We start from the raw sequence: 26436 nt of genomic DNA on the forward strand, positions 1-26436 counted from the left end.
TTTGACAGCAAGGGGTTTCGTGCAGCTCTGATGTCGAGGTTCCTCTGGGGTTTTCATCATTGAGACTGAACATGATGCCGGTACAAATAGCGTGCACCGTAGCCCGTGACTTCAGTTCCTTTTTTCCACATGCTCGGCATGCTTCTCGGGAACTATCTTAAACGCTTCTGAGAATTTCGTCAGATACACTCGATAATTTTTTACTTGCACAATGAATATGCTGACTCCGAAATCTTGCAGTTTCAAAAAGTGTCACGACTGTGACATTAAAATGTCCCTGATGCACCCTAACAACGTTTGTCTGTGGTGCCTCGGAACTGATCACACCATCACTGATTGTGTTTCAGGCCAAAATATGACACCAAAGGCATGGAAGGAGAGAGCATCAAAATTAGCTCTTGGTGTTCGTCATTGAAGTTGTCCAGCACAACCCCTTGAAAATGGCGGTCCGATGAGGGTGAAAAAGATCAGAGATGGTTGAGAGATCGCCACAGAAATCGAAGAAAAGGCCCAAGAAACACCTGAAAAGATCCGATTTGAGGAGCTAATGCAAACATTCATCTTACTCTTTGTTGAAAAAGAAGAAAAGAAGACGAAGATATTCATCATCAGACTCCTCAACTAACGGGCAGGTACATTTCCCCTCCAAATCCGCCCCTGTGGAAAAGTGGAAGGAATTCCGACAAAGTTTTGGAAGTCTCTGAGAAAGTGGGTCCTCCCGCTTTCTCCTCTGGAGGCAAAAAACAAAGACTGTCAAGCCCACAGGCAGTGTCTCCCAGTCCTGTCCTTCCTACATGTCCAAGAGCCCGCAGATGGTAAAGACCTTGACTAAGCTTTGAGAGCCCTCGATGGCGTCAGCATCCCCATCGGCCAAAGCACTCTTCAACATTGTGTCAGTGCCAATTCCGAAAGGCCCTTCGACGTCGACAATAGAGCAATCCTCTGCTTCGAGATTTACTCCACAATCTGGAAAGACAGCGACCCGATTTTGTTTGGATTTGAGCCGTTCGGGCCGTAGAGGAGTTTCAAACAGAAGAGTAAACACTGACTCAATTATCCATAAATCTCAAATATGCTAGTGGCCTGGAAACCTCTCCAGAGGTGGAGTTCATACAGCTGGATCCTCATGCTCATCCTAATGCTGCTATTAGAAGGATGATAGCTAAGATCACTGATGTCTTGGGCTGTGGCCCCCCTGCTTGAGAGATCGTAGAATCCAGTGCTGCCCTTTCATGTTGCCATCAAGACCCTTTTGTAAAGCTGTGGAAGAGACCTTGCTTGGTGCCAGCACTGCACAGTGATCTGGTGAAGAATTATAAACCTGCGACCTCTGACTCTGCCTTCTTTTCCAAGCATCCCACTCACACCAGCCTAGTGGTACAGGCAGCAATATTTAATGCCAATGCAAGCTCCTATCCCTTCTTGCCCCCTAATAAGGATGGCAAGCGGTATGACGCCCTGTCTAAAAAATGTTTTTGCTTCAGGCAGCATGGCTCTGAAGGCAATATGCGCACTTGCCAAATACATACACGCTTTATGGGCATTTATTTAATGGGCTGCAGAGCACGTCCCAGAGGGAGAAATGAGAGTCGGTTTTCTCAGTATAGCAGGCGTCTGGAGTGAAAATGTTGTCTTTTATTTTACTGATTAGAAATAAAATCAAACTGTCATGCCCCTGCCACACACAAGTGTGTGCAGACGCTGACAGGCACATACAGGCCTGGCGGAAGACGGAAGCCACGGACGCAGCAGCTATGTGTGTGTGGGTGTGTGTCTGTGTGTGTGTGGAGAGTGGGGGTCAGGTAGTGAAGTTAATAGTGGTGGGGCAGAGTAAAGGGGAGTTTGGGTGTGTGTGTGAAACCTCCCACCCCCAGATTTAAAGAGTGAAGGAGGGGGATAGGTTGTGTTCTGACTTGAGTGTCGTGTAGACCGATGAGACCTCCGTCCCCAAGTGACGCACAGGGGAACAAATAGAAACCCGCTGTGCGACCCTTGAGGCCACAGGTGAGAGATGACTTCCCAGATCCACGGAACCTCTGGAACACCGATGCTGCTGTCAAAAGGGAATGAGGTTAAGTATCAGGCAATCACAGTACAGTCAGTTATACCAAAGAATCTAAAAGGTCTTACCTATCTGGTGTCAGAATAACCCAGGAAACCTAGGAGAGGTTCGAGACTCAGATGATGCGACGGTCCCCGGAATAGTAGAACCGTGAGTTAGCGTGGACGTGGGATCTGCCACCTGTAGGCGTGGAGGCGTGATTCGAATCCCCGGGAGGGGAATGGCGTAGAAGTACAGCAAGGTACCAAAAGGGAGTTCCAAAGAGAAGTCAGGTTACAGTCCAAAATCCGGCAACAGGTAAACAGTTCCAAGCAAAGGTACAAAGGGGTATCCAAAGGAGTCCGAGGCAGAGTTCCGTGATCACAAGCAACAGTGGAGCAAGGTGTAACGCCAAACAGGGTCTGAAGACAGCTGAGAAGCAATGAGTGGTTCTGTCCCTCAGGCCTTTATACTGTGTGTCACTGGATCATGTGACGTCTCTGGGTCATGTGACGTCCAACAAGGTCACGTGAGGAACGCCACGCTGGATCACGTGATCGACGTGGAGACGTAACAGCGCCCCTTCTGCTATACGCTCTCCAAGGCAATTCACAATGCAGAAAGGGTTGCAGTCGAGCCCGTACACCAAAGCTGGTACGGAGTAGTCGGTTCTCTGGGTTCACCGCATCACTTGAGCCTCGAAGCGTGGGTGGGGACGTTGGGGGTATGTGAGCAGTGTTGTGTTGTTTGTCGGACTGGTGTGCAGGGGATCGCCTAACATAGCCCCCCCCAATGGCCCACGACCCCGTGGGCAGGACGGATGATCCCTATGGAAGCGGGCCACCAACCGAGGGGCGTTCAGGTCCAAAGCGGAAACCCACGAACGCTCCTCCGGACCGTAACCCTTCCAATCCACCAGATATTGGAGCCTACCCCTAAACCATCTGGACCCCAAAATGGCCGACACCTCAAAGACATCGGGAGAGGACAGAGACACCGGCGCAACAGGGGTCCGAAGACGGACCGAATCGGAACAAGGTTTGACGAGGGAGACGTGGAACACAGGATGGATGCGCCAAGAACCAGGAAGCACCAGACGAAAAGCCACCGGGTTGACAACCTGAGATACCACATACGGCCCGACAAAACGAGGCAGCAATTTCCTGCAACCCACTAGGCGAAGATGACGGGAAGACAACCAGACCCGAGAACCCACCACCAGAGGAGGAGCAGCCAGACGTTTGCCATCCACACGGGCCTTCATAGAAGCCTTTGCTTCCGTGAGATGAACCACTGTACTAGCATGCACAGCAGACAGATCCCTAAGACATGCCGTGGCCGCAGGATTCGAAGAACTGGAAACATCAGGGATCGGCAGGACCTTGGGATGTTGGCCGTAGAGGGCGTAGAAAGGAGAATACCCAGTAGCTGAATGAGCCGCATTATTGTACGTGAACTCCGCAAGTCGTAAAACGGCCAACCAAGATGTCTGATGTTGCATTATAAGGCAACGAAGATACTGCTCCATGGTTTGATTCGTCCTTTCGGTCTGCCCATCGGTCTCAGGATGATAGGCCGAAGAATACCTGGTATCAACGCCCAACAATTTAGTCAACGATTTCCAAAACCGAGAGGTGAACTGTGATCCTCGATCGTATATAATGACCGAGGGGAGGCCAAAAAACATGAACACATGTTCAAAAAACAAATCCGCCAAGACGAGGGCCGAAGGAATCCCCTTACAAGGAACAAAACGAGCCATTTTAGTGAACGTATCCACCACTACCCAGATGGAATCATAACCTTTCGTTTTGGGGAGGTCGGTAACGAAGTCCATGGTCAGCGTGTGCCAAGGCCTAGGAGGTACCGGAAGCGGAAGTAGCAACCCAACCGGTCGGCCTCTCCGATGTTTGGCCTGTGCACATACTGCGCACGAGTTGACATAACATTCTACATCGCGCTTCATAGAGGGCCACCAACACCAGCGTTTGAGAAGATCTAGGGTGCGGTCTTGACCGGGATGGGCATTAAAAGGAGCATCATGAGACCACTCAAGGGCCAGGTTACGAGTGTCAGGTGTGGGGAGGAACAGACGTTCATGCACGAAAGGCAAACCATCAGAATACACGGGATCCCATTCTCGCAACAGGTCGGAATGACTGCTAGTCCAGGATCGGACCGAATCTAATAATGACAATGAGGGTGTACAGAGACAAATCACATGAGTCTTTCCGAGGACGGTGTCGGGGAAGGTTGGCAACTCGACCCCCCCTGGGGAACGTGACAAGGCGTCTGCTTTACCATGTGCAGTACCAGGGCGATGCATAATACGAAAATCAAAAGAGGAAAAGAAAAGATGCCATCGGACTTGTCTGCTATTAATGCACTTCAATGAAGCCAGATCCTGTAAATTCCGATGGTCTGAGTATACAGTGATGGGATGTTTAGCCCCCAGAAGATGATGACGCCAAACCCGAAAGGCATCCATGACAGCCAAGAGTTCCTTCTCCGTAACTGTGTAATGAGTCTCAGTACTGGAAAACTTACGGGAATGGAATGCCACTGGGTGTAATTTGCCTGTTGTAGGACAAGTTTGAGACAATACCGCGCCGAGAGCAAAGGAAGAGGCGTCTGCTTCAACTATGAACGGGAGATCAGGATTGGGGTGCCGGAGCACCGGTGCGGTAGTGAAAGCAGTTTTCAAAGCCTCAAAAGCCTCTTGGTGTTCTCTCTGCCAATGATAGGGTACCTGAGGACTGGTCAGGGCCGTGAGTGGAGCAACTATTGTGGAAAAGGAAGAAATGAAACGTCTATAAAAGTTGGCGAAGCCCAAAAAGGCTTGCAAGGATTTGAGTGTTTGAGGTACTGGCCAATCTAAGACTGCTTTGACCTTGGATTCATTCATGGATAATGCCCCAGGGGTAATGTGGAATCCCAGGAACTCAACAGACGTTTTATGGAACTGACATTTCTCAGGTTTGGCGAATAAGGAATGTTTTCTCAGTCGGGATAGTACTTCACGGACATGCCGTACATGGTCCTCAAGATTACGAGAAAAGATTAAGATGTCGTCCAAGTATACCACCATATATACATCCAGAATATCCCTGAATATGTCATTCATAAATCGTTGGAAAGTGGCTGGGGCATTACATAGGCCGAAGGGCATGACTAGATATTCATACAAGCCGTACCGAGTACAGAAAGCTGTTTTCCACTCATCACCATCGCAAACGCGCACCAAATTGTATGCGCCGCGCAGATCAAGCTTGGTGAATGTAGAAGCCTGTGATAAGTGGTCCATAAGGGGTGTGATTAACGGGATTGGGTATCTATCCTTTTTTGTGATAGCGTTAAGACGCCGATAATCCACACAAGGACGTAAATCTCCCTCTTTCTTAGGTACAAAGAAGATAGGGCTTGCCGCTGGTGACTTAGAGGGACGAATATGCCCCAAACGAAGGGCGTTCTGCACATACTCTTTCAATGCTTGTTCCTCCGAGGGAGACAAGGAATATATCCTACCCGAAGGAATAGTGGAATCAGGGAGTAATTCGATTGGACAGTCATATGGCCTATGTGGAGGGAGTACTTCAGAAGAGCCACGATCGAAAACCAATGCGAAAGCATTGTACTCAGATGGAATCCCAGACACCAAAGCCCCAATAGTATGAGAATGCACAACCTCTGATTTATCAACAGTCAGCGTGAGTTGAGCTAAGGCTCCCAAGACCCGAGAAGGGGTGTCAGTTGGTTGATGGATCGGGAGACAATAGTTCTGACAGATCTCGGACTCGAAGAGCACAGTGCCTAATTGCCAATTGATCAGCGGATTGTGTTCGCGTAACCATGGTATCCCCAATATGATGCCGAATTGGGGCGTGGTAATCAAATCAAAACTTAAGGTCTCGGTGTGGATTTCTTGTATGGTCAACAAGAGAGGTGCAGTTTGGTGTCTAACAGGACCAGAAACTAACGCAGAGCCGTCTACGGCTTGAACAGGTTCAGGTCGGGGTTTTACCACTAAAGGTAGATTAAGGGAATGGGCTAAATCAATGTCTATGTAATTTCCAGTAGCACCTGAATCAATGATGATTGTGACTGTATGCAGAAGGCCTGTAGAGGGACATAGAGTAGCCTTAACCGAGATGGGTTGAACACGAGCAAAGGCAAGAGGGGTACCCAGGGATGATGACGGAACACTCGACCTGCTCTCCGGATCTAAGGTCGAGCTGTCCGAAAAACCTGGTTCTTCTTGGGACGTCGAGGACACTCCTTCACAAAATGTCCCGTGGTGCCACAATAGAAGCATGCATTATCCACCCTTCTACGTTCCCTCTCAGTTGTTGTTACAGGACTACGTAAACCTCCCACTTGCATAGGTTCTTCTGTACTGGAAGCAGGAGTACTGGCAAGAGAAAGATGGGAAGAAACCCCCAACTCGGCTCTACGCTCCGATCGCCGTGCATCAACCTGCAGGGCCAGATCAACCAGTTCCAGAAACTGAGTGGGCATGGAAGGAATCGCTGCTAAAGCATCTTTCATGGTGTTACTCAACCCCCTATAAAAGACAACCGCCCGCTTGCTTTCTGGCCATGATGTCTCTGCAACTAACTGATTGAACTGGGTGATGTAGTCTATCAAAGACCTTCTACCCTGGGTTAATTCTAACAACTCCAAATCTCTAGACTGTGCCCTGTATCGGGTGTCAAACACTCGAGATAGTTCTAGAACCAACAAATCAAAGTCATAAAGGACTGGGCTGTTATTCTCCAACAGGGGATTTGCCCAAGCGGCAGCTGTCCCGGCTAGATGAGAAAGGACGAAGGCGGCCTTAGCAGTGGAAGTAGGAAAGGCCAGAGGTCTGCACAAGAAATGTAACTTGCACTGGTTAACAAAGGTTCTGAATTTCTTGGGGTCACCTTGGTAACGTTCGGGTGCAGCCAGGGGGGAAGGGGTTGGGAGGACCACCGGAGTTGGGACCGTAATATTAGCCAAGGGAGGAGGTGTAGTAGGGGGACTAGTATCTCCGAACTCAGGGTCTGCCGGAAGGGAATGCTGAACACTCTGTATGGAATCTAACCTTTGGTGGATCACCACGTTCGCGGCGGCCATATCCGCCCTTAATACTGTAATCGCCTGAACTAGAGCAGCTATGGGTTCTTCCGTGGATCCCTGCATCGTCAAACACGACTATACGGCTTCTCAGTCTGTTCTGACTTGAGTGTCGTGTAGACCGATGAGACCTCCGTCCCCAAGTGACGCACAGGGGAACAAATAGAAACCCGCTGTGCGACCCTTGAGGCCACAGGTGAGAGATGACTTCCCAGATCCACGGAACCTCTGGAACACCGATGCTGCTGTCAAAAGGGAATGAGGTTAAGTATCAGGCAATCACAGTACAGTCAGTTATACCAAAGAATCTAAAAGGTCTTACCTATCTGGTGTCAGAATAACCCAGGAAACCTAGGAGAGGTTCGAGACTCAGATGATGCGACGGTCCCCGGAATAGTAGAACCGTGAGTTAGCGTGGACGTGGGATCTGCCACCTGTAGGCGTGGAGGCGTGATTCGAATCCCCGGGAGGGGAATGGCGTAGAAGTACAGCAAGGTACCAAAAGGGAGTTCCAAAGAGAAGTCAGGTTACAGTCCAAAATCCGGCAACAGGTAAACAGTTCCAAGCAAAGGTACAAAGGGGTATCCAAAGGAGTCCGAGGCAGAGTTCCGTGATCACAAGCAACAGTGGAGCAAGGTGTAACGCCAAACAGGGTCTGAAGACAGCTGAGAAGCAATGAGTGGTTCTGTCCCTCAGGCCTTTATACTGTGTGTCACTGGATCAAGTGACGTCTCTGGGTCATGTGACGTCCAACAAGGTCACGTGAGGAACGCCACGCTGGATCACCTGATCAACGTGGAGACGTAACAGCGCCCCTTCTGCTATACGCTCTCCAAGGCAATTGCCAATGCAGAAAGGGTTGCAGTCGAGCCCGTACACCAAAGCTGGTACGGAGTAGTCGGTTCTCTGGGTTCACCGCATCACTTGAGCCTCGAAGCGTGGGTGGGGACGTTGGGGGTATGTGAGCAGTGTTGTGTTGTTTGTCGGACTGGTGTGCAGGGGATTGCCTAACAGGTTGACAGGGAGGTCGGGGGTGAAACCCCCCTGACATAGTGGAATTTCAGAATATGGAGGGCCAAACAAAATCTGCCTTTTTTGGTGCACCCTTCAATATTCAGACATTTCACAAAGAACCTATAGTAGTAGATGGAAAAGAAACCCTGTGCCAAGCGCTCCAGTCTGGTCTGATCTGGACGCTGCAGACTACATGAGGAGGCCCATGAGTAGAAGCTCTACATAATGTAGGTTGTAGGGAGGTTCTGTCCTATTCCAGCAACATAAGGGATGCAGGTTCATTACCACTGTGCATGGAGGCAATGCAGCTCTGGTTTTGGGCATTAAAGAATGGGATCTACTTGTTGGCGGTTTACTTAGCCAAAATGGAGTACATAACTGCAGACACTGTGAGCAAACAGGGCTCGGTCTCACACAAATGGTAGCTGTGCCAACAAGTCCTTGCAGAGATCTTCACCCTCTGGTGAATCCCTCAAATGGATCTGCTTGCATCAAGCTCAAACAGGAAGTGCGAGCTGTTCTGCTCCAGGGATATTTCCCCAGTAGGAGGATTGGGGGACGTGTTTGTGGTGGAGTGGAAGTTTCCACTTCTGTACTTATTACCACTGATTCCCGCCATCTCGCATGTCATCAGGAGGTTGAGAAGGTTAGGGACAACCATGAACCTGATCGCTAAGGACTGGGCCAAGAGGTGAGTGGTACCCGGACCTTCTGAACATGGCCAACTGCCCTCGATGACACCTTCTTCAGAGAGTAGACCAACTCTCACATGAAGGAGACGTGGTTCTCCATCCCAACTTCAGCACCCTCAGTCTCTAGGCTTGGCTACCGAGAGGTTGAGATGAGATACAAAGACTGGCATCTTCTGGTAGATGTCATGAGGGTGTTGCTTTCGGGCAGAAGGCCAGAACAAAAGCTCTATACCACTACCGATCTAAGACATTTTTTGCAGCTGGTACAGGGCCAAAGACTTGGCACGACAATTATGCAATACTGCATTGATACCCTCTTTTCTTCTGAACCAAGCCCAGCAAGGGTTGCAGGTGAACACAGTCAAAGGATACTTGGTGGTGCTTTCCATTTTTAAATGCACACCTGAGCAGGTTTCCTATTTCACCATGCTCATAGTGTTCACATTTCTAAAGGGGCTGGTAAATACCTTTCCCCCAACCACCTTTGTGTTGCCGGCTTGGGATCTAAATTTTATCTTGACCTTTTTGGTGGGTGCTTCTCTCAAACTGATGCATTCCAGCACACCTAGATTACTTAGTTGAAAACATGATTTTCTTGTGGCAATCACCTCTGTGCGTAGAGTAAGCAAGCTACAAGCACTTTCTTGTAAACCACCTTCACAGATTCTTTAAGGTGGTTCTAAGAGTGCGCCCATCCTTTCGCCCCTGAGGTGGTATAGCAATTTCATCTCCCGCAGAAAATCCATTCACCAAATGTTTACCTCTCCTCACGCTTCCAAGAAAGAGGAGAGGTTGCAAAGACTTGACCCCCCCAAAGGGCCCTAAGCTTCTATATAACCAGGACAAGTCAGTTTAGAACGGACGATCTGCTATTTGTCGGCTGATCTGGACCTAGATTAGGGAAAATCTAGTCAAAATAGACACTGTCCAGATGGATTGTTTTGGCCATTTCTGAATGCTACACTATCGCAGGTAATGGCATTCCAGTGGGTGTTAGGAGTTTTAGAGGAGTACCAACCATAGAAATTTGTCAAGCATGAACTTTGTCATTGTTGGACACATTTGCACATTTGCAAAGCACTATTTTCCAGTCCATTAGAAGAACACATTACTTACCTCCAGTAATGTTCTTTATGATAGATGTTCATCTCATGGATTCCCCCTCACCCTCACATCCTGCCTCACAAATAAGAGCTCTATATATCAGAAGAATCTCTCCTTCAATGTCTTTCTTGGCATGAAGTGTACAAAATACATTCCCTCTGCGGCTGTTGCACAGGGAAGAAATGACAAACTGAGGTCACGGGGTGCGGTGCGAGCTATTTGTACTGATCCCACATTCCGGGCCAATGATAAGAGCGCCGAGGGACACTGATGCCAATGTTGCACTGTGCTTTCTGGGGGTGATACATTTTAAGAAAATGCTGCTGCAGAAAAATATATCTAAGATGAGGAATCCGTAGGAGGAAAATTCACCAGAAAGAACATTACCGGAGGTAAGTGATTTGCTCATCTCTCATGGGGATCTTATCTTGTGTATGGGATACCCTGGTATGCAAGAGGACGCTGCACAGTGTCTGTGCAGCGCTTCCTCCTTTCTGGTCTTTTCCATTCCTCCTGGCACATGGGATCCCACAGGGTGGAATAGCTTTTTAACATGCTCTGTTGTGCATACCTCCTGAGCATGATGTGTGAACCTTTAAAAGGGTTTCCACTAGGCAAGGTAAAACTGTGAGGTTTGAAAAGAGGCTGAGGTTTCTTCTATTAGTTGTTACCATGGAACTATGATCGAGTTTGGTCTACTAGTATCAGTCTTCCCTAACTCTTATCTCATCCACAGCTGTGAAGTAGGTTGATGATAGCTTCCTGAGTTTGCTAGGGCTGGCAACTTTATACATACCAGTCAGGGACACAGCCTTGTAAGACAAATAATTTTCTCTAGTAGCCAACTAGACCCAGAAACTATCTTAATTAATTCTTTGTAGTGAATAAAGGGACTAACTGCAACTCTATTGGCTTAAGGTTTCACTACCTACAGCTGACTTGAAAGCCCAGATAATTCACTGGAAACTCTGCTAGCTGGCACTTTGCTGGACTAGCTGTGTGTTTGGTTTGACGCACGGTCTGACATGCTAGATAACTGTGGGGCATGAATCTTCCCATGATTTACTATGGATGACAATGTTGTCAGTGTAAGCTCCGGCAAACTGTGTAGTCTTATCAGTTGGACCAATGGATGTTGTAAGTTGGTCCGAGCGCCATAAATGCTAAAATGGAGAACATAAACGGAAAGAGGCTCTTATAGGTAGAAAATGATATTTTGTGATTATCATCTTTGGTGAGGTGCAAGGTTGAGATGATGGTAGATGCCCCAGTGTTTCTTTAGTTTGTTGATTCTCTGCATCCAATTGGCATTGAATTCTGATAATGCCTTGACTTTGGAAAAGTTAATGCAACATTATTGCTGTCTGGCTTGGGAACTAAGACAACCAGAGATGACCATTCTCCTGAAGGATCTTTAATTAATTTCAAGCTCCTGCATTTTCTAAACTTATTTCCATTACTGCTATTCTCATGGGTATTCAGCATGGTTTTAGTTGGATCAGTTTCTGAGTTGGGCTCCAGCTATGGTGGTAAAACCCTTTGCTGGTTCTGGTACATTTGAGAAGATATCACAAAAATATGCAAGAAGGTCTGGCAGGTTCGTTTCGGGTAACTCCTAAGGAATGTCCAAGCTCTTCTTTTCAGGGTTAAGGTGTTTCTTAGCGATCATGGAAAGACTGCGTCTACTCTTGGAAGATTTCAGCCAGTCCAAGTTTTCCACTGCTTCTATCAACTTGTAGCACCCATGCCAGCTATCTTGTTTGGCCATGTGGGTAGAAGGACCATTACCTGATCTCCCACTTTAAATGTTCTCAACTTGGTGTTCTGGTTATAGCAAGCGTGTTGTCTACACTGTGCATCCCAACAGATTTTTGGAGACTGTTACAGACTATGGACGTGCGTTTATTGGTCTTCTGGGCAAACGTTGCCGTTCTCAACTCAGTATGCTCTTGTTTTTTCCAACATTCCTTCAGCATGTCCAAGACACCTATGGGATTTGCATATACACAAGTCTAAAATGGGAAAACCTGGTGGATGTTTGTGGGGTCTTTAATCTGGCAAATAATGCCCTATGATTAAGCCCAGCCCTTGTCATTTTTATCCTTCTTCCACAGAAGTCAGGTTCTCTAAAAGCACTTCACAAGGTTTTGGCATGCGCCAGGATTTCATAACAATTTAATACAGCCTTCATAGCCCTTACAAACTGTGCACTATTAGGATGGGGCAAACACTTAAAGACACACTTTAAAGGCGCATATGTGTGCCATGTCTTCTTAGCACTAGAGCCAAGCACGTGTGAGACAGGGCCCCAAAACTTGCAAATCATTTGTATGTTCTCCAGCTTAGCTAAGGACAAGGAAATGGTGCACTTCCTATCTCAGCCAGCCGACGGACCACGAGAGTTCAGTTGGCAGTTTTAGCAGTGCACGGCTAATTATTATCTGATACACACACAAGTACAGAAAGTCACCAGTTGACTAAAAGGTTTGCAATCGTCACTTTCCAAATGTACAAACTTATGTCCTATAGGTTACAGTACAAAGCGCTCGGTAACAGTTAAAGAGATTTCACCTTTTGATACAGAAAGTCTTTCAACATAGCTTGCCGAAAAATGTAATTCTGTAATGCTACAGATTTCCACCTCGGATAAAGAAAGTGATCCACCACCCATTTACTGTTAAATAAAAAGCAGGTATGACAAATCCACACGTTCGGGGCAGCCATTTTACTGTTGTTAAATATATGTCCCAGGACAATAGAAAGGGCACACAAGAGGCCAGCAGATTTGCCTTCGATTTGAAGCCAGAGGGACTGGGGATCAGAGAGGGACACACAGCCAGGTCCAGAGAAGCAGTTGCCTGTTGATTATATCTCCTCTCTAGGAAGTGAGTAACAAATGGGTTTTCTTTCTGACATAAAGCATAATGAGAGGTGTGTAGTGCAGAGTGACTTAGAATGTCATCTCTGAGTGAGACAAGAACCTTCATTCCCTGATTATGTATGTTTAATTATGTTCATAACACCAAAGCCTAGGCCTGTCTGTCCTTATAATAGTTATTTTATAACGTGCTTAATAACGGAGCCGGTTTCGAAGCTTGAGCCCGGTTTACGATCCTGCATTGACATGCGTTGTCTTGCTTCCAAGACAAACGCATTGTCCCGGAGCCATCCTCCCTCCTTAAGCGCTGGGACACGGCCTACAGTGTTTTAGATATGAATGACAGATGACCAGAGATGGAGATAAGGGGCTCGTGGTCCTGCCTCGACCACAGGCAATCACATCAGGTTGATCACTCCTCTGCAAAGTCTGAGAAGACGGTTGGATTGGGATCACTTACTTGAGATCCCGACATGTGCTGCATTGGAGTGTATATAGAACCACATCCTTTCTCTTCACTCATGGTGGGGTTCAACCTCGATATCCCAAAGATTTCAGGGGTTCTCCATTTTTTTCTATATTTGCTGATGTTGTTCCAAGTCAACCAATTTGAGGTTGTTGCAAAAATTCTGGAGCAAGATCTTAACATTCTCTGTGTAATCCTCTTCCACTGACCCTACATCTATGACATGTTTAAAGGTCAGTCCAGACTTTGGAGCTATCCTCTTTTGCGATGCACACTTCTTGATCCAGAGTATTGATGTCTGGTCACATGAGCTGAGTGTAACCCCAAGCTAGTGAATGGTGGAGGTAAATAGGGAATCCCCAGACCACCCGTAATATGGACCTAGAACTAGCTAGGAATTTGTCACATGGAATTTACCCCAGACCCCAGTGATGGTTATAGGGGGGAACCTTAAAAGGAGCAGTCCTTCACAGGGCAGAAAAGCATGCTGCCTGTTACCAAAGAAACTGCTTGTTCTTTTAAGGAATCACAGCTCCATGTATCGGGAAGACCGAAGCACTTCAGGGACTCAGCTTTTCTTTGAGACCTTCTCTGATGATGAAATGGATACATTGTTTCCTCTAGAGTTATCTAAGCATCGAAGTGAAGAGTTGCTCAGCAGCACGGCCGGAGGAGCTTTATGGGTAATGTGCCAATGCAATGTCTCTCTCGCACTGTTCCCCTACTGGTACTAATGTGACAGGAGATTTAAAGTTGCAATTCACCTGAGATCTCATACACAGAAGGGCTTTGCTGGCATACCTCTGAATGTATTACCTCCTGATAGACCTACTTGTGAAATAGAGGGATTTGAAGGTGAGTAGATAGCTTTATTGAAGCTCCAAAAGGGAGAGGAAGGCAAATCTCACATGACCCTTCCCCTTGTTAAATCCAAGATGGTGGCAGGACATTATGTAACCTCGGGACAGGACCCTCACAAACCACATGACCCACTCTTAGTGCAGCCCATTTCCAAGGGATCCACCATAAGTGTTAGGGACTCTGCTTATGCTACCAGACCTAGCCAGTCTCTCAGCATGAAGAGTTTGAGAAGGAGTAGTAGAACAGAGCTAGGAAAAGAGTGTGGTGCTGGAGGAGTACTAAGGAGGTTGAACTAGGCCTTTACAAGCTGTGAAGATGGACAGGTTTTCTGGAGGAGGTATAGCTCCCGAGAGAAAGAATTGTTGTTAGAGACTAAATTTCCCAAAATCACCACTTGGAAAGAGAGGCCTACTGACAGACTGGTTGGTGGAAGGCAGGATACCCCCTGAGAAATGGGGCACCTGAGCAGAAGGCTAGTGCTGCAAGCTTCAAGCATACAATTGGAGACAGCCGGGAGAAAGACCAGTAGAATAGAGGGAAATATCGTGACTGGCCTGAGGTGGAGGTTTTCAATCAGCCACTCCCCCTCAGATTTAGGCACCCCTCGGACCAAGCCCCAAGCACAGAAAGGAGACCTCCGGTTGGAAAATCATCCCCTAGTGGCGCAGAAGCCCAAGGACTAACGCACACTATCAGAGGCTCCTAATGGGGATGCTGACTCTGGACAGAAGAGTACCCCAGATTCTCAGACCTGCTGTAGTGGGTTTCCAAAACCCTTACAACCTACAGCCTGGAGGTCAAGAACAGTTTGACAGTGCTCACAGGAGAGCCAGCCAGCGACATTAATGAGAAGACTTGGTTTAAACTGAATGGGATCTATGTGAATACTGCAAAAAGAAAATCCTGAATCCCAAAATGTCAAATATGTTTTCTTTTTGCACCTTTCAGCACAATTATATGCAAGAGAGACCCCCCACTCTTTCCACATACTCCCCTCAAATTATATAATACCCATACCCACCCCCCACATATAATTGCTGCTGAAATGCCAAGTAACATTTTCGACATTTTGGGTTTCAGGATTTTGGGCCGCGATATTATGTGGTGATACCGACATGATGCAAAAACTTGGTGGCTTGCCACCTCGGACACATATATGGACTTTATTTTGACATTTGAGATTCAACACGTTGGACCTCTCAGTTCCTGGAGAACGAAGGAAGTTAGAGAGAGAGAGAGAAAAGTCCAACATCTGTGCGTGCAACAACCCCTATGTGGCTGAAAAAGTTTCAAAAGTCACCTGGCACCCAAGAGAGAATATGTAAGTTGAGGAATCTGTGGAAGGAAGGACTGATCCATTAGAACAAACTTTATTGAACGTTTAGTGATTTGTTCTTCTGCTTCCTTAGCCTCTCCAGCTTCCCAAGCCTCCCACCACTCCCAGAACCGGAAACTTGGTCAGTTCTTTCACTCTCCTCAGGAGATAAGATATGTCAAGATACACCAATACACAGATGACACACAGCTTTACTTAAAGACCATTTGCATCAGCAGAATCATCAACTCAAGCACTGTCTGTCCCTCATCTAAGCCTGAACTTCAATTGCCTGTCTGAAGCTCAACCCTACGATGACCAAATGAATTCTCCTAGGAAAAATCAACAAGCATGCCCAGAGCAAGAATTGACTGATTGACATGAAGCGCGATAGATTCACACCTCAACTCTCACCCACTACTAAATCTCTCTACTTATTATCGACTGTGACCTCTCATTCAAAATACACATAACCAAGCAGCAGTTTCAGAACAGTTGTCCAATCCTTGGTCATCTCCCACTTAGGCCCCTCTAAAAGCCACCCAGCATGCTGCAGCATACATCATCACAGAGATAAGAAAATTCAACCAGATGTCCCCCATCTGCAGGGAGCTGCACTGACTATCCTGTTCAGGTTTCCCAGGCTGACCAGGCTTCACACCTGTTGCTCTCTTTACCGAGTCCTTCCTTGCTTTTTTATCTTGTTGGGCTGGGACCTACTCAGCGGAGTGCCATAGTCTGTTGTCGGGCTTAGTTGTGTACTCCTCTTGCCTTCTTAGGGCCATCTCGTCCCAGTATCTTTCACATGAGTGTTCTGCCTGACTCTGTGAATGTTCTTCTTCTCAGTACCTTTATAGTCAAATCCTGTTTAGACTGAGTGTTCATATTGATGGTGTCTAATCTTACAGGAAGAAGAGAAGGAGTATCACAATAGTACACAGTAACACTGCCAGCCTGAACCTCGACAGATCTTAATGATGTCATAGTTTTTAGGGAATGTATAGAGCTCTCTGCACTTTAGAATAGCCATTTTAGAATTGGCACCACATACAATTGCTAAATTGTCCCAATTTGTGCAACCAGAAATTGTGATTTAATATTAGCACTTTACCGTTATCATAGGTTGTAGGATGCTGGGCATCATAAATGTACTAGTGATACTATGATTGCTAATACTGTTGGCCAACAATCATGGACAGATTTGAATGAAAATGATTGTATGTGTGTCTCATATTTAATAAATCACCAATATCCCTTCCATGATTGCTGACAGTAAAATACTAACCGGGAAGACAATTACGGACTATTCATAGTAAACATTAAGATAGGACTAACAAACTCTCATGAATCCGTTTCTTTTAAGTCGCACTTTGTCAGTTTGGAAAAGTTATGTGAACAAGCAACAAGTCTGTTGCAAAACGCGTCATGCTGCTTATCCCTGTGGTCATGGGATGAGGATTCATTAATAAAGAGTATGTTTGGATGACAAATGGACTCCAGAGAAAATTATTGTATGCTGTTGCTGGGTTGGAGTGCAGCATGGATCATAGTTCCATAAGAACAGTCTGCCCTTTTTAAGTTCATGAGCTTTTGAATCTTTTTTTTTTGTAAAGTACTTACATACTCATTTCCCAACTTTCACACACTGATCGGTTTCTTCATTGCCTCCTCTCTTTGGGTCTCATGAACTGCTATATAGGTAAACAAAAGGAGCGGAATAGGAACGATAGCCATACTAGGAATGCTTTGAAGTTGGGCAAGTTCAAAACACACAGTGCCATTTATATAGTCAAAGTATTTGTTAAAGGGCAACGCTAGTCGTCCTATAGTTAAGGTGAAACCTATCATCCATAGGAAATTTGAAAAATCTATGGCTAATAACTTTTGAACCGTAGGACGGATCAGCTTGACATTTGACATTCAGAATTTGAGGCACGGGCCTCCCAGAACCGACAAAATCTCATGCAGGTCCGTGCTACAGATCAAAAAAGGGTGTGTTTTTCACTTTTCCACTGGGAACATTTTCTCAAGTGCATAGCCAAAACCGCTGGACTGATTTGTGCCAAATAAGAAACAAGTCGGGCACAATGCGATTGAAGGAAATACTTTGTTGGTGTGGTGTAAATCGGCCTAGTCATTTTTTTTTATTTACCATACAGCGGGGTGCCTCTGTACCCAAAAAGTTAGTTACATCTCCTGTGATGCTTTGCTGGTGCTTAGGTTATTAATTTCTGAAAATCCGCTGTTGCACAATTCAAGAATCAAGTTCTAGAATCGATTTTGCAAAGTGCCCTAAAATGATATAAGGGGTGTAAGTAGTGCAGTTTTGAAGCCGGGAAGTATGTGGGCATGGTAAGAAAGGATGATTTGTGAAGGTGTGTGGCTGGGGGATAGTGTAGGTTTGTTTTGTTTTTTCGAGCATTTTTCTGAGTTCTAGAATCGGCACGAATGGCAAATAAAGAGTAAATACTTTGAAACTATAATATATTGAGATGTGGCAATCACTGTGAATGCTAGTTAGCGGAAGAATAATATTTTAAGTTAATTTAGGAAGCAATTTGTTTTTTTCAATAAACATTTTTTTTACAGGGATTGATTCCTAAATTACCTTAAAATGTGTGGGAGGGGAGTATTATGGGGCTTTTAGTGTTTTGGGGTTGTTTAATGTGCGCATAAAGCTTGCATTTGCTTAATTACTTCAAAATAAAGAGCGCAATGAAGGACCAAGGGAAGCCAATGCTTGTTTACTATATCATTTGTTTTAATTGGACAAGCTTTTCACTGGACTTAACAGTTAAGTTCTTAATTGACTCCTGATGTCAGCAGGGAGGATATCTACATTATCACACCTCCCTCTCTCTTCTTTGTCACACTCACAGTACCTCATTAGCAAACCTGCCTGAAGCCCTACATCCCTCTTCCTCGTCCTAGCACTGAATACCAATCTTACCTATATACACCCACATCCTTGTTCCTCGTCCCAGTATTGAGTTGTAATCTTACATAGATACCCTCACATCCCTCTTCCTCATCCCAGTACACAATGGTAATCTTACCTTTACCCCCACATCCCTGTACTTCAATACCGTCCCCCACTACCACACCTCATTCTTCCTCATCAGTCCCCCACTACCACCACATCACTCTTCCTTGTTACAGTACACCAGTACCACAACATTCTTCTTCGTAACAGTCCTCCACTATCATCACATACTTCCTCATCACAGTATCTCACTACCACCATGTCTCCCTTCCTCATGACAGTCCCCCACTACCTCATCTTACTCTTCCTTGTCACTGTCTCCCACTACCGCCACATCACTCTACCTCATCACAGTACCCCACTACCACCAACTCAGTCTTCATCACAGTACGTCACTACCACTAACTCACTCTTCCTCATCACAGTCCCCCACTAAGACATCACCCTTTCTCGTCACAATACCCCACTACCACCAACTCACTCTTCCTCTTCAGTGCCCCACTACCGTCACATCACTCTTCCTCGTCATAGTACCCTACTACCACCAACTAACTCTTCCTCTTTACAGTCCCCCACTACCTGCCCCTCACTCTTTGCATCCCAGTCACCAAATACCCACTTCAGTCTTCCTTGTCACAGTCGCCCACTTACCCCACCTCACTCCTCCTCGACACAGCACACCATTTGTAATCCTTTCTTATCCCTGCTTAAAATAATACTTGATAAATCCGATTTTGCATAGCTGAAGAACAGATATTGATAACAAAGAATATGACATAAATTATGTTATCAGAAAAAAAGCCAGAATTGCAGGTGGTGGGCGGTATAGCATAACAAAACCCTTGAAATGCATTGAAAAAACTTTAGTTAAGGGACTGTTAAGGTGAATAGGCTCAGTGCAACAAAGCCCTTGAAATTCAGTGAAACCACTTAAGTTGATAGACCATTAAGGGGAAACAATCTGATGCAACAAGACCCTTGAAATTCTGTGAAATCCCTTTTAGTTGAAGTGACTTTAAGGGCCGGATTTAATGCCATAGAACTCCTGAAATATGCTACTTTAACTATGAGGCCATTGCGCAGCCCCTAAGCAGACTGATGACAACACAAAACATTTTTAAACTAGGAAGCCTTTAATGTACAAATTTGAAACTGTTCATGGACTGGCGGTTGCCTTGAAATATTACTAAAAAGGCTAGTCAACTATTATTAAGGCTACCAGTTGACTCCATGTCGCTCTTGACACCTACTCATTTATGAGCCTAGCTTTTACTTTATTTTTTTATTTAGTCCATTTTACTCAATTTAAGTAACTCAAGACTTCAGCTCCCGGAATGCAGCTGAGGGGTAAATGAAAACCTAGTGCTGGAGCATGTTGTTACCAATGATATGGGGTTATCTTACACCTCAATGGTAATGAACGATTGCAACATCCTAGTATCCTGTTCTTTGTTTTTCTTAAACAGCACAACAGCAAGAAGACAGTGTGCCAAAGAGGAAGAGGAAGCGGGTCTCTGAAGGCAACTCTGTATCTTCCACTTCATCTTCCTCCCCATCATCATCTTTAAACGTGGAGTCCAGTTCATCTGCAAACCAAGTTTCTCTTGTGGTGAGAGCTGAAACATGAGCAAACAAATATGTCAATGTACATGCCTGGTATCATATGTACTGTGTGTGATCATGGATTTATGAAGACTACATAGACCAATACTGCTTGCTGTAGATGTGCTCATAAATGCTCTATGTTTGCTTAATTTGACACCGTTTTAATTTTCTGAACTGATGGAAGTCAGTGAAATGTGAGGGAGGAAGGTGCTGCAAGGTTTGCTGATAGCTCTTACTCCAAAGTTGCTACTTCTAGAGTCATGGGCGTTTCTGAGAGCTTTCAGGGGGAACCCGAGCTAGATCTTCATTGATCCTAATTCAGGCTCTGTTATCCTACCTCAATCATATCACTGTGTGTTAGTATCTTTTGAAAAGAATTTGTATTAACACATTTAGGGTTCTAAGTACTTTGTGGGAATTGAGTACTGTGACAAAGCCAAAAGCTGGAGGGTGGTTGATGGGACTGGGTTGTTCGTGAGGGCAGAGACTACTGCCCGCTCTCTGATGCAGACCGTGGAAGAGGTATATAGGGGATCCCCGGGTCACCCATTCCATCCATAACCTTGTGTGTAGGACCTGTCCTGCTAACATGAGAACTCTATGGCTTTCTGGGAAGCATAGGCATAGTGGTGAAAACATAGAGTTTCAAACAGGGCCGTGCCACTCGCAAACTGGCCCCTTAGGGCATGAACAGGTTTTGTGGTGTACTGGAAGAAACCTCATTGTCGGTGAGCCAGAGGGTCACATGTGCCATTCGTGTAAAGCTCCACAGGTCTCTCTCAAAGCCGCTCACAGGGTTCTGCAAATCTCAGGATGCAATTTGAAATTATACCTTACTCGCGCCTTGAAGCACTTGTGTATAGGCGCGCTATAAATAAAATATCATATCATATTATCATATAATATATATTCAGGGTAGAAAAGGTGGGCAGGAGCATAATCTGCTGGTAGAATGATTCCAAGGCAGCAAAGTTTTGTCGCCTCGGCTAGCAGAGCAGCGGGACAGTCTGCTAACCAACACGTCAACAGGTGAATAAGTTGTTTGAGCTAGCAATACCCAATCACATGACCGGCTCACACCACTCACACAGCTGATCCCAGTTATACAGTTACAGGACCTGGCGCTAACCCAGCTGATATATGAAATGAGAATCTAGAACAGGGGTGCTATGGCAGTTAAATGTTTGTGCGCAGAGTTGCCGATGCAGAGTTAAGTGCGAGGGTGGTGAGGAGAAGGCAGAGGGGATTGAGAGAGAGAGTGGAGGGTAAAAGATGGAGAGAAAAAAAGAAGTAGGTCGGGAGAGAGGAGAGAAAGTAGCCTTGGAGGTTGTGAGGAGAGAAAGAAGAGCAGAGAAGGAAGAGAGCACAGACAAAGAATGAGAGGCGCTGTGGAATGGAATGGAGGTGATGAAGAAGAGGGTTCTGGTTTCTTGCTTTAGCCAGGGTCTGTGATGTGGCCCACATAAGGCTTGCAGAAGTTTGTCTTCCTTTGGCTCTGGTCCCAGTCAGCATCTGAAATTGTGGCCTTTAGCAGGCCTGTAGCAAGTCCTGCTCTGGCTCCGGTCTCTGCCACTGTCTGGGGTACAGCTCACAGCAGCTTATAGCAGGCAAGTAAACCTCTGAGATAAGCTATGATATTGGGTCCCCTTCCTAGCCAATGAGATGTGGCCAAAGGACCTTCGGGATGCCATGATAGTCCAAATCTATTACACCCACTCCAAGATTGATCCCATATTTTCCAAGGATTCATTTCTCCCACAGATTCCTCATCTGTGGGAGCAATCTGCCAATCAAGAAGGTCTGGTCTTCAGAGAAGAAGAGAGTGGAATCCCCTTAGTGGGAAGAAAGACACTGAGGCTTGCAGTTCACAAGGAGGTGGTTTGAAAGAGAAGAAAAAGAAGCAACATCACAAGACATCTTGCTCCCATAGCAAGTGTAAGAGTGTCATTCCCATTGCGGGGGGAAGATGGTGGTTTCTTTGGAGAATCACCACCATGGATGTATAGCTCCCCACACGCTCTTCTAAACCAGACCAGTGGGAAAATTCAGGCACTGCTAGAAATCTTTGCCAAGGACCGCTGCAAAGAAGACTTGTTCTGGTATTAGTGGAGGACAAAGTGCCCACCGCTCCTGGACAAGACTGCAGAGACATCTCTTTGAACTGCAGCTACATACCTTCTGGCTTGGTTCCTGTACCGACATCTGAGACATCTGAGACTGTGCCTCTCAAAGCAATGTGGCTCCGCCTTAAGGCATCAAAGAGCTGAACGCTTCTGCCTCAGTGTGGACACCTCAATGGAGTATGCTCTTGCTTCAAGACCCCATTTATTTTCCAAAATGGGCATGATTTTCAATGATGATGCTGATCCCATTCCATATGGCCTTAAAAGCTTGGATTTGGAAAAGGTGTAATATTTATCAGAGGAACTCTATAACCAGAATGATGCCTTCACCGATTTAGCTTCTTACTTTCTGGATGCCAGTAGTCTGGACTCCTCCACAGAACTACTGGACATCATCCAGGCTTCTGTAAATGGCAAGCCTCTTACTTACTTCCAGTGAACCATTGCCAGTATTGTAGATACCTTGGGTCTGTCAGATCCAGTGAAACCAGTGTTATAGTTTGACTGTAGGGACTGTAGGGACATTCTGGACCAGGCTCCTCTGATAGACACTTCTGCCCTTTAAAGAGACACTTCTGCCAGTAGCTGCCGCAATATTGGTTGCATGGTTAAAACCGGCCTCCTCACTGGCTGTGGAGTATGGCCGTGTGTAGAATCAATATCCAGCCCCCACGGATCCTTGGTCTCGCCATACTCCAGAGAGTCTGGTGGTTCAGGCCTCTACAGGGGGTTCGAAGTCTACCACATTTCCATCCTTGTCCCCAGACAGTGAGAGCTTTTGACTGAACAGTGTTTGGTTTCTGCAGCCTGGCCTTGAGGTGCTGTAAACACCACTTGTTCCCTGGCTAAATACATTCACTGTTTGTGGAATGTGATCCTGGAGGCAGAGGAGAATCTTGTTAGATGGGAGAGGGGTTTACCTCCCTGGTTAAAGGAATGGTCATCCCCTATACCTTTTTCTCCATGAATCTTCAGTACCCTAGCTCGGCACCTCATAACGATGTATTTTAAGTGTGTTTTCTATGGAGCATAAATAACAATTGTAATAAACATATCACTGAAACCCACCCGTGTTCGACACAGCCATCTTGGGGTAATGTGAAGTCAGATGTGGTTGTGTTAAGTTGTAATGATCTGGTAGCACAAATCAGAGCAAACACCCCTGCTGCTGACGCCTGCGGCTGAAAGAACAAAACATAGTCTCACTAATGTACGCAATCACTTATCACCATGGAAATTCTGAAGACGCTTTCGCTTGCTATACATACCACAACAGCCTTTTTCTGTTTTTGCTTTATTATCCACCTCTTTGTCTCGTTTGCTCATTGGTTTGCAATAATGTTTAGCTTCAACAAATCACTTTCTACATCTTGGTGAAAGTACAACATACTCGAACATCCACTACATGAGTCAGAGTAAGTGTTTAACATTATTTTTTACTGAGGCAGCATGTAATTTTCACATGAAGGCATGTGCACATCTATTGCAACCATTTTCAAAAATTAAATGATGGTCTGCTATTGCATCCACATTTATAATATCTCTCTGCTAATCTGTATTTTTATATTTATGATTGACCGAGATTTATTATTAGCGGTGCTGGTCGCTCCGTACCGGCACTTTTTTCCGGTCCGGCATACTCTTGAGTTGCGATGCCGCTAACACCGTCACCACAAGTGACCTACCGCATCCAAAAACAACGTGACCGGAATCTGCAGCAAAATGCATTGGCCGTGCTTGAGACACCAGCATGGTGTTAGTACGTGCACATTCCGAGTACCACGTACACAGAAACACCGGCATAGACATGCCGGTTGAACCGTGAATCCCGGTCCGGAAACACCGGCATCGTGGACCAGGCGTTAACTAGAGTCAGGTGTGCAGAAACAGCCCACAGGTGGCCAAAATCAGCCCATGTGGCCCCAATGAGCACCACAAAAGGACCACAACCGCACCCCACACCCCTTCCAACACTACCATGCTAGCAGTAGCAGTACTGGAGCTTGAGGACCCAATGAGCACTGCTACTTGAAGAGGCAGGGAGGCATAGGATGCAGCAGAGGCGCTGGAGGAGAAGGAGGGCCATTATGGCCCTACAAAGCAACGATGTCCAGCAGGTTGCAGCCCGCAGACAGCCACCTATACCACGCATAAGGACCACCCCTTTAACCTGAGCCAAACCCAGATCCACACCCTGTACCGGCTAGACAGGGATACCATTGCATCCATAGTGGACATGATCCATGATGACCTGGTCAGCCTCATACAGATCCGTACAGCCATCCCCCCTTGCTCAAGGTAGTGTCTGTGCTACACTTCCTAGCCACGGGCACCTACCAACACACTGCATGGGCTATCACAACCCTGTTTCTCGTGTGTCCTGTTTCAGGCCATTGATGCACTCCTGCGGCACGTGGCAGATCACATAGGCCTACCCAGAACGGCTGACTAGGTCAATGCCAAGAAAATTGCATTCCATGCCCTTGCAGGCATGCCCAGTGTGATGGGTGCATTGGACTGCACACACGTGGAGCTGGTGGCCAGGCATGCAGTTGAGGCAGTGTACAGGAGCCGAAAACTCTCCCACTCACTCAATGGGCAGATGGTGTGGGATGTCCGCCACCTCATCACCCACTGCTGTGCCAGATTCCCTAGTTCAACCCATGACTCCATGGTGCTGCCAAACTCCACGCTGCCAGGTTACATGGCACGTCACAGCGGAGAGTGTACCTGGCTGTTGGGTGAGTGTATCTACCAAAGCATATGTACTGTTGAGGGGGGGGCAGGATACATCATAGCACACCTGGCTGTTGGGTGAGTGTATCTACCAAAGCATGTGCACTGTTGAATGATGGGATGTACAACACCTATCAGCAGTGCATGTGTGCAATGCAATGTCCAACACAGAATTATCATGCCTGAGTTCAAGGCCTTGACCGGCATGCGTCAATTGTCTAAACTGGACATGCACATGCATAACCATCAAATCTGTACTCAAACATCAAAAGCATTACATGTACCAGAATGCATCACACCAATGTCCCAAAACCCAGCACAGACACACTCGGCACAACCCACACCACCTGCTGCACAGACTAATCATTCTTAACCATCACAATACCCCACCTCCATACCATTAACATTCCGCACACCAGGTAGCCAGGTCCCCTGCCTGTTTCAAGTGCACATACACATATGCATGTTACCTGAATCGCAAACCTTTAGCCAGACATATCTATGAATGTGTGATATGCTCATTGCAAGGCTACTGATTTGGAACACAATAAGAACACACTCCAGTCTCATTTGTGTATGTTGAAGTGAAAGGGTCAGAGGTCAAGGTGGGTGTGAATGGGCCAAAGCGACAGCAAACCACACACCCACCACGCATTTTGCCAAGGCGCATTGGCTTGTTGGCAATCATTATGCTGTCATCGTCTTCCCCATCCATTCGTATGGTATCTCTCTGTGAATATATACACATCCATCACTTAGCCATAATCTTTGATGCTGTTCAACCACTCCCATGCAGCACGCCATGTACAGCAGAATGCAAGTACGACTTCAGGCATGTACTGAATCCCCAAAATATATGAACTCTCATTTTAACTCAGATTTACATCCTTATCTGTGTCAGACCGCCTACCAGGTCTGCGGACACCGGCAGAGTCTGCCGTGACGGGCACACTGACTGTGTCAGTCCGAATATTATTTTGCAGGCCGAGAATCAGTGCCACCTGGTGATGGCACCGGCACGCTTACAACCAGACAAATCACAATTGTATTTAGAACATGTCATTACATTGACATTGATGACTGCAGACATAAATCCCTAATATAACCCTAGTCCTATGCAAAATGGTACATACAATGCATGGACATCCATTCACACTGACAATGCGCATGTTAACATGCACAACTATGACATATATCACGTCACCAGCAATTAGCATGTGTAATTTTGCATTGCATAGGGAACACTATACATATTGTACCAACATTAAACGGGCACAATGACCTTCTACCCTTTCTGTCGCTCCGGAACAGGTGATGCCGGATATCCCCTGATGCCATGGCTGATGAGCCCCGTGAGGCAACCACACAACCAGCACGAGCAGGGATACAACCGTGCTCACATTCCTACTCGTTGTACAATAGAGCAATTTGGCCTTTTAAAGACAATGTTCCGCTGGCTGAGCAGATCGGTGGAGCGCACTTATGTACAGCCCTGTGAAGGTG

The 26436-nt window shown here is 46.4% G+C and overlaps 1 protein-coding gene across 6 annotated transcripts in view; it reads left to right on the plus strand.

Annotated features, from left to right (window-relative positions):
• Positions 1-26436, plus strand: part of GTF2IRD1 (GTF2I repeat domain containing 1) — a 1038761-nt gene that overhangs the window by 979163 nt on the left and 33162 nt on the right. For all 6 annotated transcript variants that reach the window (XR_011274579.1, XM_069614744.1, XM_069614746.1 and 3 more), the window contains one exon: positions 19936-20078. Coding sequence is in view for 5 of the 6 variants with exons in the window: in XM_069614744.1 (XP_069470845.1) it covers positions 19936-20078 (143 nt within the window). In the remaining variant the exon portion in view is untranslated. The remainder of the gene's footprint in view (positions 1-19935; positions 20079-26436) is intronic.

Source organism: Ambystoma mexicanum, chromosome 9 (genome assembly GCF_040938575.1).
Source record: "Ambystoma mexicanum isolate Mex_15411 chromosome 9, UKY_AmexF1_1, whole genome shotgun sequence".
Taxonomy (NCBI): Eukaryota; Metazoa; Chordata; class Amphibia; order Caudata; family Ambystomatidae; genus Ambystoma; species Ambystoma mexicanum.